General features: G+C 35.4%; 1 protein-coding gene across 1 annotated transcript in view; it reads left to right on the top strand.

Moving 5' to 3' along the window:
• The window catches only part of TTC29 (tetratricopeptide repeat domain 29), a 117,458-nt gene that overhangs the window by 38,815 nt on the left and 60,763 nt on the right, over positions 1-17,880 (top strand). Inside the window, exons 6-7 of the mRNA XM_058025155.1 lie at positions 4,886-5,098; positions 7,681-7,766. Coding sequence (XP_057881138.1) covers positions 4,886-5,098; positions 7,681-7,766 — 299 coding nt within the window. The remainder of the gene's footprint in view (positions 1-4,885; positions 5,099-7,680; positions 7,767-17,880) is intronic.

Raw genomic sequence — 17,880 nt, 5'->3', positions numbered from 1 at the left:
AAATAACTGATGGCCAAAGATGCTCTGGATTAAAATATACTATAATATCCACGAAGTTTATTTTATCTTGAAGTTGTTTTAATCTACAGCAGAATATTTTCTGAAGCCCTCAACAACTGTTTGCAATTTAGAATTAAATGTGCTTCCTGCTTCTAGTGGTGCTGCTGGGGCAGGTTACCTAACAGACCTGTCACTTTTCTTGTGCAGTTGTTTCTGTGGCATTATTTTCATTGGCAAATATACAAGCTGATAGAAAAGGAAATCATTAGGTGCTCTCAGTATTGCTGAGGCATGGAGCTAGAGCAGGTCAGTCACTGCATTTTGCAGATTGTGACATTTTAAATTACCTGTACACTACTGGAAGCAATCTGTGGACCTAATTAACATCTCGCCTAATTAAAGTCAGGAATGTATGTAGAGAATGCTAGATAGTTTTGCACTGCCTTTATTTGTTAAATACCACATTATTCAAATTTGAGTCTCTAATTTCAGTATTGAAAACTTCAGGTTTGTGTGCTGTTTTCTTAAGTGGGAGTAACTTTTATTTTTCCTCCTTCAAGTAATCAATGCACTGCTGAATGAGTTCATTTTAATGCACTCAATCATGCCTCTAATGTTTGTAGCTTACGGGCGCAAGCATCAGTAATGCAGGAATGTTATATGGCTTTAGTTTGGGCCATTTCATAAAATATTCATGGAATCAAAAATGTGCATCAAAATAGCGGCTGGGAGAATTACATTTATGTGCCTGCTTTTATGGCAGCTTCACATTTAAACCCATTTGTGTTAATATCTAGTCAATCTTTCTACTTAAAAAAAAGGCAAAATAGTAGTCTCCATACATACCCCTTTTGGTTTGGTATCTATTTTGATATAAGAAATCTGTATTTTTGGATTGGGTTTTAAGAAGGAGAATTATGAACGAACTTTTAGATTATCTAAAAACATTTCTATATTGACAAAATTGCATTGAATTATTTTGCTTGAATGAATAGATTTAATTTTTTAATTTGAAGCAATCTAGTGAAAACTGTAGCAAAAATCTGTTAGAATTTCTTATATTCATATATAATTATTTAAAACTGATTTTCTACCCCCAAAATTATATTGAGACAATGTAGCCTCCCATATTTAAGATTAAGCTGTTGCTGATGGGATTTCCTTTGTTATGCCCTGAGTTATATTAAACTATAAAAAATTATTAAAGTATAAATTTTGATAGTGGTAGTACATATATCAAAAACATTCTGGTTTTTGATTCCTTTTGTAAGAAGAGAAGAGAGACATCAGAGATTCTCCAAGTCCATTTGGTATCCACTGAGATAAATTCTGCGCGGCAGTGTGAAAATAAATATGCAATTGCTATTAATGTTGCCAACTGAAAATAGCTTTACTGCTTTGTGTAACATTCTGCAAATAGATTTTTCAAACATAGGTTTCCTAGAAACACTTTTTTGCTTTTCTCTTTAAATTCCTAGACCTATAAAAATACATTTCTGCAAGCTGTTTCAAGTGATTTTCTTACTCCATTGTTTTTTCTTCTCATTTTGCTTTTTTTGGTCTTTGTTTTGTTTTCAGTTCATAATAAAAGTAATTTAAAACTCTGCCTTTTTGCTGCCTAAGTAAGATAAAAATGCTCTTATTCTCAGCAATGTTCTGCAATCGGCTAATTGCTTTCTTTTAATGTTTTTTCAAGATTTTCAGATGGTGTTTTATGAATGTCTGCAGGCAACACTTGCAGCAGTTCAGTGTTTAAAAATTAGAATGCACTGGCCTGATCAGTTCCAGCTGAACTGACTCATCATGACACGGAGTAAACTCACCAGCCCCCTGAAAATATTATTTTCCCACAACATTTGAGTTTCACAGAAACATTATGGATTAAATAAATAAGCTGATGTGTCATTTGCCAGTGGCAACAAAGAATTTCAGTTTATTTTCTTGGAAGAATAAATTTCAAAGTCTTAAATGTTTTACCTTCCATGAATTTGAGAAGTCTCCAAGTAGCTCTTTTGATTTGAAAGAGTCTTCAGTAAGCAAATTCCCTTGTAAGGGCTTTCATGTCAGGAATTCCATCTCTTCCTTGTTTAGGAAATGAGCAGTGTTTTGGCTTTTTTGAATCACTTTCTTTTTAGCATTTCTATGAACAGATTGTTTTACATTTTACTGTGTAATCTTTCTTGGTAATTCAGTGAGGCCAAATGTAATATAGATCCACTTGAATATTACCAAAAAATCATATTACTTTATCATTTTGTAGCTTGATGTAGATGGGTTGTTTCCAAAGAGGTTTCACTGAGGTCTGGCATAAGGAGTGTCGGGTCTCAGCTCTTAAGGTTAGGTCAGCTCTCGAGAACTATGATGGGTATGGAATGTATGAGTTCCATTTCTAGTCTGATAGAAACTTTCTCAAGGGGATACTGCAAGAAGGGAGCTTGGTAAAAGTCATCACACCTGATAGTTCCAGCAACCTGATCAATAATCTTTAAGATTGCAAGTTTTATTTACCTAAACAATGTGTCCTGTTAAGTGATCATGTTCAGTGTCAGGAGAAACTCAGATACTGTTCAGCTTCATGGTGATACCACTCATTTGTTTGCTGCTTCCCATTCTTACTGAAAGTTCTTGAGTAACACATGAATCAAATTCTAGTAAAGAATCCATTGCACATGTAGTTTATCCCAATGACTCAAATGTATGATAATACTCTTTCAAAAGAACAATTTCTTTATTAATGAACTTTGGGGAGAATTCCAAGTAAGAGTGTATGTGCTTATGAGAAACCAAGTGAACAAAATGCTGGCTCTATCTATTAATGTTACATTTTAACTCAACTTTCAATCATTTGTCACAAACCCAACATGAGTTTCTTCAATATCTTAAATCTGCCTTTAGCAACTTGAATAGCTGGAATTCTGTTGACTGCAGTGTTGACTGTGCCCTCAGAAGTTAGCTGAACTGGATAGACAAAAACTCAAATTAGAAGCCTCTTGAGAATAGACAAGGGTTTTCATATGGCTTTAGCAAATCTGTGTGTCTATTGTCTGTTACATCTACTGTCAGGGAGTCTGTTAACAGCTTGTACTGGTTGTGATAATTTCCCTTTGCCTTTCTATTTGTGCAGTCTGATGTCTAGTGTGTGATATTTTGGGAAGAATGTATAGAATTTTTCCTGTTTTCCCAGTGTGTTGGGCCATCTCTTCAATACCTGTCCCTGGGTAGAATGGAACAGAATAAAGCCTGCTGACTCCCTTTTCACCTGGCACTGCACTCTTCAGCACCTGTTGTCTCCTCTGGGATTCTTACTTGAATTTTAGGCTGTAGAGTCATAAAATTATTTGTCTATGACACTCATTTAATTCATTGCGTCTTTGAAAGAGGAGCTTCTTGTGCTTGTCAGTTTTAGTTGAACTCGTTTTAATCATCGGAGAAACTTAATATGAAAATAAATTTTAATTCTAATAAAGATGAGTTATGTTTTATATTGCAGAGTTGAAAGCATGGTTATAAAGGGGTAACATATGCAAAAGACAAATCTAAATTGAGTTAATAAGAGAAATCTGTCATAGCTGTTCTGCTGCCTCTAGGTTGGCTAGAGGCCTGGGGAGATAACCTCATTTTCTCAAGGAATGCTTAAAGAAGATACATCTCCAAGCTTTTCTCCTTTCCTTTCCTATGACTGGGAAACAACTTTTCTGCTTCCTGGTTCTTTTTCAGTTTGAATTCAGCACTGTCAAAAAAGACTGCCAAACAGCAATAGTTCCTTGTGAATCACATCTCAGAAAAGGTGCAAACTACAAACATATAAATGAACCTATTTATTGGGGTTTTTTCAGCTGTTAATAGAAATGCAGTTAATATATTGGTGATCTATGGGACAAGATTCCTCCATCACATGCACACTTATGAAGGCAGGGTCACATTCACAGTTCTCCCTGCTACAGAAGAGTCTTTGCTAAACAAGATATTGTGACTAGAATGCTTTCTTTAAAATTATTTTTGTGTAAATAGTCTTATCTTACCTGCTTCCCAGCAATACCCATTATGTACGAGAAAAAGGTTTTCTGTTCTTTCCAAGAGCTTTGAATTTTCATTGTCCAGCAGGTATGGAAATCTCCTAGATTGATTTTTATGCACAGAGGTAAATCCAGCTGAAGGTAGAGGAAAAACGACTTGAATGTGAAAATGAATTGAATTCTATCTTCAAACTTTCCTTTGCCTTAAAAGTGTTTGAATAACTTACTGTTGAAGACCTTGGAGTATATTACTTCAGGCTCAGTAATTAATCTACCAATGGTTAATGCTCTTGCAGTAAATCTGCTAGATAAACTCACCAGAGTTGGCCTTGAAATAACTGCTGAATAAATTACCTTGCATGATAATTCCTTTTCTCATTGATTAATTTGTTTGAATGAAGGTTTTTAGTTTTTCTCCACAATTCTGATACCTTTATCCCCCACACTTCAAATCTTTCACCACAGGTTTTCATTATGGTAAAATAAACTTGAGGAATAGTTTCAGCTGTGATTATTTATGCATAGATGAAATTTTAATGTATAAGAACGGCAAAGGCTTTATGAATCTAGAATAAAGTTATTTTCTAGAAGATCCTGACTTTGCATCCATGGAATCACACCCCCTCAACACTGGGAATTTACAAAGGAAAGCTAATTAAAAATATGATAAATTTAAATTAGAGCGTTACTGTGTACTGTGAAATTTGATTGTATTTTCCAGTGATCCGTGGGTTATGTATTGAAGAGTCTTGAAAAATCTGTGGAATGCTTGGCGACAACTTACTTATAATGATGAAATTATTATGGACTACAAACTTTAACAATTTCTGATGATTGCACTGATTTTAATTGTGAATGATGTTTTTCAGGTCATGTCACAAAAGCTGCTAAGCATTTTGAAACCTTTTATGTGCTAACAGAGGGCACATCCTGGAAGGATGAGACAGGCCACACTTACACTTCACTGGCATGTCAGCATCTCTGGAGAATTTATACATTGCTAGCAGACAAAATGCTGGAAAATAAACAACACCAAGAGGCCATCAAAATGCTAATAAAAGCTTTAAAGATGGCCAAAGAAGGTAGGTGGAAAACAATGCTTTCCTATTCCTTCATTCAATGTGCAGGCCATGATTTTCCCAAGAGTTAAGTAGAAATTGTCAAGGGTTTGAATGGGTGATTATTTCCTGTGAAACTTAAAGACAAATGCTATCAATACTCTTGCAGATCTCACTGAAGCAGAAATGCCTTCTTGCTGTCTACAAAGAAACTTTTAGGTTCCTCAAAGCTCTATCTCCAAAAAAACCTGACAACCTTGTGGGAACAATAATATAAAACTGTGAACCCACAATCAGAAAATGAAGTCACTGATGGAAGCTGAGGTCACTGATTTTGATTGGCTAGTCACTGTTGATTTGGCAGTTTTTGACTTATATTATCTGCTGGAAAAGTTACCTTTTCACTCTACATGGTTACTTTATACTTGAAAAAAACAGGGTTTTATCATAAGCAAAAAAATTTTTCTATCTTAATATGCATAAATACTTTTAAACTGAAAGTAAAATATTACAGAATTGCAGAACAACAGAGGTAGGAAGGGAAACCTCTGGAAATCATATGGTTGTCCTGAGCAGGCTGCTCAGGATTACATCCACTCTGGTTTTAGTATTTCCACAGGTAGAGCCTCCATAACCACTCTGAAAAAATTTACTGCTGTTCAAACACCCTCACAATGAAGGGTTTTTTTAAAATACATATTTATTCAATATGAATCAGCAGGTGCGTTAGGTTTTTTTAATTTAATAATGTATGCCAAATATTTAATCTGTAGCCCAGTCTTTAACTAGTTGTTGGAATAGATAAACTGTCCAAAATGGCAAAAAATGAAAATACTCTCCAAATTTAAAAATAAGTTCTGCAACAATTAACATTGTGACTGTGTAGGTCATAATACAAGCTTGTAGTACTTTCTACAGCTATTGTCTATAATATATGCTTAAATTATAGCTACAGTTACACTCCTCTTAATATTAGGTACAGTAACTAGAAGAACTGCTATGAAATTACATATGAATGTCTTCTTAATGCTAGTGAGAACTGCTGGATATTAAGTGATTGTCAAAATGGATCTTACGTATTTCCAAAATTTATTTTGACCAGGTGGGTGTTCTGTTTCCCTTTTTTCAAATTTCAGATCAATCACTTTCACAGCTTCCTGAGGCATGTAGCACTATGCACAATATGGAACCTCTTTCTGAGGAGTTCTCCAGTCCTCATTCCAGAGCCATACTGGCTACTGCATGTTATCTGTAATCTACTCTGTCCTTCCAGACCATCATCTGTGTTTATGCACTTTAGGAATGAGGATTAGATATTACCTGCTTCAGACTGTCAAATCCTCTTAAGCAAGGAAGAAAGTTCTTTATGTCCCTAGCAACTTTTAACTTACTATTCTTATGTGAAACTGTATTTCTCTATCCTTTTGTCTTATTATCCCTTATCCTTTTAAGGGGTGTTGAGTATTGGAAAACACCATCAGGTTTTTGAGTTACAGGTTTTTAATAATTGTAAGTAATATATTAAGTGCTATAGATAAAGCACTGATATGACCTCAGTGATTATTATCATTCAGAGAGTTTCAGAACTAGGTGTAGGCTTCTGTGTGTTTGGACAGAAAAAGTGTACAACTGTAAGCAGACAATCTCCCTTTTCATTGTAACTGCATTTATTTATGCATTTTACAAAATACCTTGATATGCACTTATTCTTCATGTTGATTTTTCACTATTTATTGTATTGGAGCAGATGGATCTTGAGCAACAGAAAAATTGGATTTTTGGCTATTTTTAATATAATTTCATCTACAGGGGTTTTTTATGGCTATTCATGATCTGGAGGGAAATTTTTTAATATAGTGTGATGCTTTAAGAACTACATAATTAATTTATATTTATTTTGGTATCAAATAGACTATTTTCTCTTGAAGGAGCCATGCAAAAGAACCAGCAAGCAGTGTTTGTTAGACTGGTATCAGTAAATTAAAACCTGGCATGGAAAGGTGGGATGCACCTTAGCAACAGCCTGTCCAGAATTTTCTATAATACTGCTTGCAAGTATAAGTTATCCATTTTTTTAGCTATTTTACCCCACAGTAGCTAGTAAAACAGACAGGAGAATAAGGAAGATGAAAGTGGTCAACTGGTGGTTCTCTCTTGGTGTTTCACCAAGATTCACATTAGCAAAATGTGTGGGTTAAGATACATTTTGTGTTTATATATATGAAGGTTTATTACCTATTTGTAGCCACATTTATTTTATATTGAGTCTATATAGGGAAACTAGTATAATTTTCTAATGTGAAGACACTAGGACCATGATTAAACAATTAATGACACAGAACTTACACATGTTAATTTGATTGTACTTTATTACTGGAAGATATTTTCTCTGACTTTGCTTAACTTCCTTGGTGAACTCCATAGCCTTTATTTTTAATTACTACTGTATCTTTTCAGAAAGAGATACATGGGAGGGTAAGGAAAGGGAAAAATTTACTACAGTATTTTGACATCTGTATCTTGTTTAAGAACCTGCAAGAACTGTCTGTACCAATGTAATTTTGTTCAGATCATGCTGGTAACTCTACCTTTTACCCTTCCTTTAGGAGGTGATATAAAGATGCATGGAGAAGCAGCCTATTGCTTAAGTCTGGCATATCATTTTTGTGGAGAAAATGAGACAGCATTAGCAGTAAGTTTATTCTTTGCTTTAGCTTTCTCAGTATCTTCCTCTGCCTCCTCAGCTTGTTTGGCATTTGCAGAGTGGGAAAAACCTTGGAGAAACTTGGCTCATGGACCTTTCATAACTTTATCTAGTTCTGTAGGCAGGGATCCATGTGGCTCAAGCATTTGTGGTTCCAGTAAATTCCAGAACTGACTGAGTCCAGGTTTTCATGCTTGGATCTGTAGAAATAATATAAATTGACAGTTCAGGTTATATGTGACTAGCCTTCCTTTTCATGTATATATGTGAATATCAAACAGTCTCTATTTACTACACCAGTTTTTTAAAACACCAGTTTTGCAAATTAGTTTGGTACAGTGTATTTGTGAGAAACAATAAAAAATATCAGTTCGCACACTTACATTGTTAGAACATCAGTAATTTAGAAGAAATATGAATTGCTTTTGAAAAGCTGTAATGCTGATGCAATTTCTGCTGTGGATACTTGAGTTCAAACTCCTCTTCTGATGTTTCCCTTGAGCTTTAATAATTCTAAGACAATAGGAGCTCTGCATGTAGAATTCTATTCTAAAAGGAGGGTTTCCTTGCTTCCTCATAGGTCAGTGTGAGAGGAAAGATAAGCAGCAACTTGATTCTTTTGTGCCTGTCATCAATCACAGTCCTCCATGATACTTTTAGAAATGTTCTGTGGAAAATAAATTTGAATATTTTGTTCATGATTATTGCAATTAATCAGGTGGATAATTTCTCTTTCTGTTTGTTCTTTAACTGCAGAATGACTCAGTATTCTATTAATGAACTTGTTTTATAGATGTAATTGATTGTGGGTATTTGTTGAGATGGTTTGTATTTTGTCTTTCTCAGAAGCAGACCAATAGAAGTCCCAGAATGAATTCAGCATGTGTATCAATATTACTTGCTTGGCTCTTGCAGTGTAGGATGTGTTCTAGATTTCTGTCTGTTTTCATTTTTGTTACAATTTTTTAGAAGTTATTGACCACCTTTATACATTATTCTTCAGTGCTGAGAGTCCTGTCTTCTGCATAAATCAATTGAATGATGGAAAGGGGGGGCTGTTCTCAGTGAATTGCAGTTAAACCTGTAGCTGAATGTAAAAACAGCTCAAAACTAAAAAGCTCCAAATAGTTTTATAAAATTTTATCTAATAGTTGCCACATCAACAAAAATATGATATTTGATCTTCTACAAGAAGGCAGTGTGATAGATTAGACAAGAATTTTTTGTACTTCAGTTTACCTGTGATTATTTTTGCCTGACAAGCATGCTGGCATTCTTACCTGAGCAACTTTTCTCAGACTATCAGAAACTTAATTTAACTTCTCATTTCACATAATATACTGTGTGATTTCTGAAGAGCAGCAAGATAAACAAATGTGCTAAATGAAGAAGCCTGCCTCTTAATCTCTCCAGAATATACAAAGGATAAAACTACCCTTGAAAATGTTAAAAATATTAGTTGTCCTGGCATTGTTTCCTCAGAATCAGTTTTGACTACATTTTGTAGCTATTCCCTTCCGTTCATTGCTCCCCCATATCTTTTGTTAAAAAATTACAGCTTCATTGGAAGTTGCATTTCCTTTTGTTGCATGCAGATATTTTTTTTAAGGAAGCTTCTGAAATCCTGAATTTTTTAATGTACTCATTTTAAATATGTAACTAATAGGTAGTACCTAATGTTTTCAGTCCTACCAAAACACCTGACAGTTAAGGAAAGCAAAGTGCAAGGGCAAGAAGGTCTCTGTAGTACAAAAACAAGTTATACATTATTTTAAAAGTATAAAATGTTATTTTAACAGTAATGGAAATACCAATACTTTTCAGTGTTAATAAAACAGTGGCATTTTCTAATACAATGGCATTGCCAATAATATTACATGAAAAACTTTTAAAGTACTTTTGTTAAAAAAAATACACTGTGTTCTCTGGGATGAAGAAAAAGGGGTACAGTTTTAGCTCTTTTGTCCTCTGCATATCAATATAGACAGCAGTAAAATATCCGTGGTTGATAGTACTGATGAGCAGAAGTTGCCTTCACTCTCCAGTTGGAAATCATTGCCTAAAATTTCCCCTTCTGTTCTCAGTTTAATGGTCTCTGTATCCGAGGGGAGCTCAGATGCTTACGGAGGTGAAATCATTGCCTCCTGCTCCCAGGGGCCCACTGGTTATCATTACACATAACATGCAGACAATACTGCTAGGAGCCAGTTTGCCTCATGGTAATATGTAGTTCATCACCAGCTTCTGTAGCATGCTAAAGAGGTCTTGCCACACAGCTTGGGACTATTCGGATGTAGACTCAGGGGTCTCAGCAGTTATTTCCCTGCTTTGCATCAGTTTTCATCTTCTTTATCCCTTTGTGCCGTGGTCCACCTCAGGCAGTCTCCTTCTAGGGGAATCTGAAAGGAGCAGCTGTTACAGGCACCATTTCCTCCAATTGTTGCCACTTGGTTCCTTTTGCTCTTTAGCCTCCCTCCCCCAACATGCACACTCAGGATCATGCATATGAACTTGTTTCTCTCATTCATGTCTTCTAGCAGGGCAGAGAAGCATATGTTCAAAATAGTCATTATCTGATGCAGTAATTAAAGACTGAAATGATTGAGCTGCAGCCTATTCTATAAAAAATGCAGTCACTTTGTATCAAACGGGCTGGTTCTGTTAGAGAAGGCTTTTTATGTGCTAGGGACTTGGTGTTTAACATGATTTCATTTGGTGTATAATTTTTATAAATAAGTTTAATTTTATTTGATATATATGATTGATTTCAGTGGAGCTACTTAGATATAAAAATATAAGTGTGTGCAAGTTTAAAAGCCTGAGAACTAATTACGTTCAATAACAGTGGGGTATGTTCATAATATTTTTCATATCATCTGGTTTCTGATTTTATAACCAAGCCTAATGGTTTTACAACAAAATATTAATAGTTCGCATTAGATAGATTTCATCTTAAACATTATAGATTTTGTCATGGAGAGTTCTCCATCTGGGCTAATTTTAAAGTAAAAGTTACTGTTTACTTGTTTTTTCCTCAGACTCATTATACAAGCAGAATATTAAGTGAAATATTTCTGTGTCATTAGAAATCTTACATAAAGTATTATAATCTAATGCTTGATTTGCAATTTTTTTCCTTAAACTGGGCTTTCAAGAATTCTTCAAAGTGTAGGGTATCATGGATTTTTTCTCTTTCAATTAGAGTTGCATCCCAAATCATTAGGAAAAATCCAGTTCTCATTCGTTATCTAAGTGTTAGGGTTTTTTAAGTGTTCCTTTATTTTGGATATTGAATCCTGTGCTTCAAATATGTTACACATTTAAATAATAGAAGCAATGTTCATGAGTACTGAGACTCATGCCAAGCTAATGTGGTAATTTATGACATAATGCTGTCTGCATGAATTGTCAGAATTACGATACACAAGCCACAGGCATAAAATTATCAAGAAAATTTATGAACTTGCAAAGACATCTTCACATTCAAAATGACCCTGTTACAGCAATCAGAGGTAATTAATGGCGATAAACTTAATTTCTGAAAAAGTCTGTGTCAAAACAACTGGGAATTTTGTCTCTTCTCATGCAGCTGGGGAGAATATGAGTGGGATGCAGGTATTCTGAATTTGGTATGTACAGTCTATTTTATCTGATTATATCTCATTATATGGATTACGCCCATATGGATGGATGGATAGATTTGGTAACTCAAGGAGGATCTTAGCAAGTAAAAGAACTCCAAAAGGTAGAGTGAATGTTATTCTCTTTTCTCTCAAATATTGAGTAAGGTTGTTGAGAAGAATGAGCATGTGAAATTAGAGGGCTGAACTTCAAGTCAGTGGTGAATAGACCACTGAGTTTGGGTTTAAACTTTCATTATTGTTGCCCAAAAAAAAAACCCCTCTCAAATGGGGACTCGCAATACACATCCAAAGATACTCTTCAATGGAAATTATTTCAAACTTCCTTCTTTTAAATCACACATGAGATTTAGAAGTCTAAGTGATCCTCAGCCATTAGTAATTAAGTGTAACATTTTCAGCTTAATAAATGGCATCACATGCTTGGAAAAACATGTTAGCGTGCCAGTTTAAGAAGAAGTCTCATCATTCCTAGAGGCTCCACTTTCATTGAAGTGACTTTTAATCTGTTTTAAAAGCTCTGTTCATATAGGAATTTAATGGTTTTCATGTCTGAGGAATAAAACCCCAAAACTTTGAGCCTTCTTAGAAGGTAGGCACTTTTGATTGATTTTGACACTGGCAATGGATTGTGTACAGAGAAATGAGTGGCCCATCTTTGAAACTGTTAAATTTCATGTTCCTGGAGGGTCCCACTGCTGCTAGACACTGGTGAAGATAATACAAACAAAATTATGTGAGAGAATTAATATTGGAAGGGAACTTTGTCCTGACAAAATATACTCACTCAAATGCTGAGGCAATTAAGAAATTAAAAATTATTTGTGTTGACAATACTAAAGAAGACCTAGAACTTCAGGAAAGAGATGAATCTCTGATCATTCAGCTAATTTTTTTTTATTAATTTAGCACTTAATTCCTAAAGTGAAGGAATGAAAATAACTTTTTATTTGGACATGAAAGTTAACAGTCTCTTAGCAAATGAAGGAGTTCTTTTGTGGGTTGAAGGTAGATAAGATTTTTCCTATCTTAACCAGTTCCTTGAAAACCTGTGGGGAAAAGGGTTCTGATTATGAGAAGCAGCAATGCTACATTCCTTCAATACTTTTCTGTACACCACACAGTTTTGCAGCTTGCTGTTATGGTGTCCACTATGCTTGCCTTGAAACATGGTGCCATTTTCTTTTTCAGTCTTTGGTTCAGATTGAATTTTCCTTGGTTAATGGCAGCATAAGAATTCCCTTCAGTTATGTGGATTTTTGTCAAGATAAATTTGCCGCAAGAACATCCTCTGTAAGAAAACACTCTTAAATGCAGTCCTGCTGCAGAATTACAGTAGTCTAGTTACACAAAAATTATAGAGTAGAAGAAACAAAAAATATTAAATACATTAAAAATCTATTACCTGATGATAAAAAAAAAAATCACAATTCCATGTTTTCCCACAGCAACAATACATGCTCTAGCAAATCGTTGGTATTGACTCTACTCTTTTGGAGTCTCACATTCCATAAGAAACACCATGAATGACTAGATTTCCATCTCATCCATTACAGTTTTCAATTCATTCATTCATATATCCCAAAAGAGTAAGACTACCGCAGTGAGTTGAAAGTTTGAGTGCTCAGTCCATTAGATGAATCTATAGCACTTTTTCAGAATGTTAGAATTATCTGACCACTGGTGTTCTCAAGAATCTGAATACAAGTCGGTGACAAAAAGTTTAAAACCTCAGTTTTAAATAGGGCTATGCCTGGAAGACATTGTTTTGTTTGTTTCTACTTCTGAAACATGTGAAAGTTTCTTCATTTATATATATTTATAAGATTATGTAGCCTTACTTAAAATATATATATTAAGCAGCCTGCATTTGGAAGTTCTGCTATTTAGCATATCAAATGTGGTTTCCCAAACTTCAAAATCTGTTTTTTGTAATATTTTTACTCTACTTAAAAATGATAAATTGTAATGATTTATCATTCTTTATTTATTATTTTATTATACACACACAGGCAGAAGCTCTTAGACACACTTTCTATATGAGTATAGGAAAGAACTGGAGGGGAGTGCAGTGCAGCACTAGTTAAAGTATATTTACATCATCATAGAGATTCTAAGATCAAGAGAATTGTTTGCATAACTCTGAATTATTTCTGAGAAATTGTTCCTAACTGTTATGTTTGAACTCAGAAGAAGCAAACTGCCCTTACTGGGGGTTTGCTCAGGTCTAATATCTTGAAAAATTGAGGACAAAGCCATAAAAATTCCTTGAGCTGCTCTGCTAGGGAATAAGTGTCTTTACCTCTGGTTTGCACAAGGCATGGCGGGCAGAGCACTTGGCAGCCATGGAGCCTCAGCTCAGGTCTCACCTTTTTGGTGTTGCTGCTGGGATGGAGCAGCCTCTGCTCTCCCCTGGTGTGCACAGTGCAGGTGGCTCTTCCTTGTGCTTTCCCAGGCAGGTTGGCATCCAGACTGGGGCCACAGCTAGACAGGGTCTGCTTCTGGGAAAGAAGGTTATGGTTAGCTTGTCCTGAGATTTCTGAAACTCCTGTAACTGTCTTCTGTCAGTTATAGGGTGTGATTTAGGCATTCGCTCTGGAATCCATTGAAACGTTTTTTAGAGTAGCGAATAAAATATGCTCCTTTTTTTCTTGTTCTCCCTTTTTCCTTTTTGGGTTTTTTTTTTAAAGCACCTGCCAATGTAAAATTTCCCCTCATTTAATTCCCACGTTGGATTTCTAGCTTGGGTGTGCTACACCTCAGAACCTAAATGCTGTACATAATTGAGGAAAAGGTATAGCTACAGCATGTCTAAGTCCATATTTTGTTATCTGATAACAGTAACATACAAGATCTTAGGAACTGCCAGCCCATTAGTGCCTTCCATTAGTGAAACTGCACATTCTATACCCAGGGCTGTGGAAAATAGCTGAGGAACTGCAAGAGAAATTTTCTAATTTTTTTAGATAATCTACTTACAGAAATCAGATTCTTAATGTGTTGTGAGAAAGGAAACATTTGTACCCACACTGTACAAATTCAGAAATTTCAGTATTTAAATGTAAATGTATTCATAATCTGGGAGGTATTGTTTTCCATTGTATCATTAATTCTAATGAACAGATTATTAAAAAAACCTCTCTAAAGTAAGCCTTTTAAAATTAGATTGGTTACTCAAATTGGTACAGTTCAAGCTACGGCAATTCACTTATTACATATGTGTTTAAATTTCAATTCAGTTATTCTCAATGACTTTGGGAGGACAAGTCATATGTTCAGGTATTCACAAATGCTTAACAACTTTGCTTGATCAGAATCATCCATGGCTAAATTGGAGAGTAGGTCTTGATTCAGGCATTAGATCTTGAGGAATTTAAAATTTATCACTTGATAGATAAATAACCTGAGAAGTTAAAACACTGAGGCATGTCTGTGTAAAACTGGGAGCTTGGTGCCTGCTTGCTAGAAGCAATTTGTTTTGCTGTTTTGCTTTCAGCTTATGTATTATTTCAGAGCTGATCAAAAGAATTGGTAGCAAAGTGTGAAATAAATTGTACTTCTAAAAAAATCGATTTCCCATTCCTTGGTGCTTTAAATTATTTTAGTAATATTAATATTTAAAATATTTCTGTCTGAAATCTTTTTATGACTGCATATACAGTAAAGGTCCCCATTTCATTCAGCTGTTTTTCATACTAGTAAATTACACAGTAAACATTGTAGAAATACTATATTTTAGCACTGAAATGGATGCAAAAGATCTCAAGTGTCTATTTGCATCCAAATGACTCAAGTTTTATTCAGTCAATAAGAACAGTCTTTTACTGCATTACATGGGTTAAAACTTGAAGAATATAAGGTTTTCAGCTGAATGAGATCCCTTGTTGAACTTCTATATTGATTTACAGAAAAGTATCCACTAATTTAAATAGGTTTTATACTTTACTAGTTTATCTCTGCAGTTTTTACAAATGTTATGCAAATTTAACTGTTTGTTTGTTTGCTTGCTTGCTTGCTTGCTTTTAGCTAGGAAAGCTGTGTAGTTAAAAATATCTGTTCAAGATATTAGTAAGTATGAAGCAGAATATTTATAGGTGCTTTGTCTAAGAAGTAATGGGCATTTAAGCATGCAGGTATATATATTATGGTACTATTAGCTTAGCAGGCTACAGTGATCTGACAGCCAGGTACATTCATGTAGACACAACAATCTGATAAAAGCAATCCAGACATCTGGATCACAGTCCTGCATACAAAAACATTTCTTAAAAATTCACATTATTGCACTTACCCCAGTTTCCAGTCCTGTCCACCCTTTTCTCCTTGTTTCTTCCCCCGGCTCTGCCTTTGTCTTTTATGTGCTTGCAGAATCTCACTTTTCCTTTACAAGTCACCTCCATCTGCTGATGTGTCAGAGTAGCCCTGGTGCCACACATCATATAGAGGAATTCTCAAGATGAAGGGCTGTATTCACATCACTACTTCTGTCTCAGCACTGTTTCATGCTTGTCACTGCTCAGCACTCAGCGCCACACTGCCTTGTTTTGTCAATAACCATTTATTTGTTGCTGGAATAGTAGCAACCATTACATCTGACCTCCCTGTTTCATCAATTATGAATAGATTATTGGATGTGAACATCTGCAAAAGCTTGCTGTTGAACTTACCTCCTGGCTGGGATTAGATAAAGTATTAAACTGTTGTTTATTGTCAGGCCAAAACTCTACTGGGAAGCCAGGGAATTCCAGGACTAGCACACTCCCATCAGCAAGCACCAAAAATTGTTTAGTATTGCCACCGTTTCCCATAAGATCATAGCCATTTATTATTTACACTTATTACTAGTTGTTATAACATACTTGATAAAAGCTCTTGGCAGGCACAGTGTTTCCAGCTATTGTCACATCTGTCAGGATGGAAAAGATACATAAACTGTTTTTTCCTCTGATATTGCTGTTAAAGGGTAACAGATGAAGCTTCTTCACTCCAGACTGTTAAGCCATGCTTTATTTTGAAGAAATATGTCAACAATGGCTGGCTTGGAAAACATTATATTCCTGTCCTAAATATAGATTGCAGTAACCTTCACTAGGGCAATGTCTTTTGCAGTGGAAATTTCAAACCGTACAATAACAGTAAATGAAAATACTTGGATTTGATGTTTGCATAGTTTTTTTTTTGCTCTGAAGAATCTGGATGACTTTTTGAACATTTTTCAAATATGAATTAATAATAAAACTCTTTATTAGGTATAGGAAATAAGAAAATTATTATTTCATTTCTGCAAAGTTGTTGTTTAAAGAATTAGAAATAATATAATTATTGGTGGCACAGAAGTGCACAATTAAGTATACTGAGACAGAAACAAAAATTAACCTTTATTTAATCATCTGTACATTTCATCTCTTTAAGCTTTCTGTGCAGCAAAATGAAACATACAAGGTGAACTCCTGACCTTGTGGAAGCCAATAGAAGTTTGAAATTACTCTAGGGAAAGGAACCTTTTCAATTAGTTCCTTGTATTTACATATCATCCATTCAGAATCAAAGTAAAATGTACATGCCTTGAGTATTATATGAGGCAGATGACACTTGATACAGGCAAAGAGCCTTAGGTCTGATCTTGATAGACTGTTAAGGAATGAGTGAAATGTTTGTCTTCCTCCCTTAATCCTTCAAGCAGATGCACACACAAGTAACCTGAAGCATGTGTTGCTGAATGTTTGTAGAGCATGAGGGTAAACACTGCTCTTGATAGCCCAGTAGGTCAGGGGAGGAGGAGTGTGGACTGGATTAGTTACCCACAGGGAGAGCGGAGCCAAGCAGCACCTCGGTGATAGCCCTGTCCTAGCTCTGGAAAGTCTTCAACAAGGATGTTCCCCTTTGACATTTGGCTTGGGCAGACTTCTGGCTGGCTTCTTCTACTTCCCTCCCCTGTTCCTGACCCCTTGCTGCAAGGTATGTTCTTATGCATTATCCAAATAAAGTCCCTGGAATAGGAGTTCTGGAACAGACCAGTTTCACCAATTCCAGCTGAATTCTTCCTGTCTCTGTAAGAAGACTGACAACATTTGTGGATTTCTAGTAATTTGTCCAAGACTATAGCCAGTGTAAGTGGATATGGCTGAGGGCAAGGAGTTAGCATTCACAGGACTGAGTTGGTGAATTTTAGTTGTGAGTAAAGAGGGAGAAGTAACAGTTCAGTCAAATCAGGCAGTGCTGTCTCTTTCCTGGGTGTGACACCCAGTTTCTGTATCCCTGAGCTGTGAGCATGCAGGTGGAATATGTGCAGCTTCTGCCCTGGATGCTCACTATGCCTGAGCACATTTAGCATTGCACAAGGTGTGGCTTGTGGTACTGGTGTGTAATATTCCTGGGATCAATGAGCTCTGCACATTGGGATCAATACATTTCATGAACAATACCATTTTCTTTTGCTGTCCAACCTCTCCCATGCTCTG

This window comes from Melospiza georgiana, chromosome 5 (genome assembly GCF_028018845.1).
Source record: "Melospiza georgiana isolate bMelGeo1 chromosome 5, bMelGeo1.pri, whole genome shotgun sequence".
Classification (NCBI taxonomy): domain Eukaryota; kingdom Metazoa; phylum Chordata; class Aves; order Passeriformes; family Passerellidae; genus Melospiza; species Melospiza georgiana.
The sequence above is the reverse complement of the archived record's forward strand: the minus strand, read 5'-3'. Positions and strand labels throughout refer to the sequence as shown.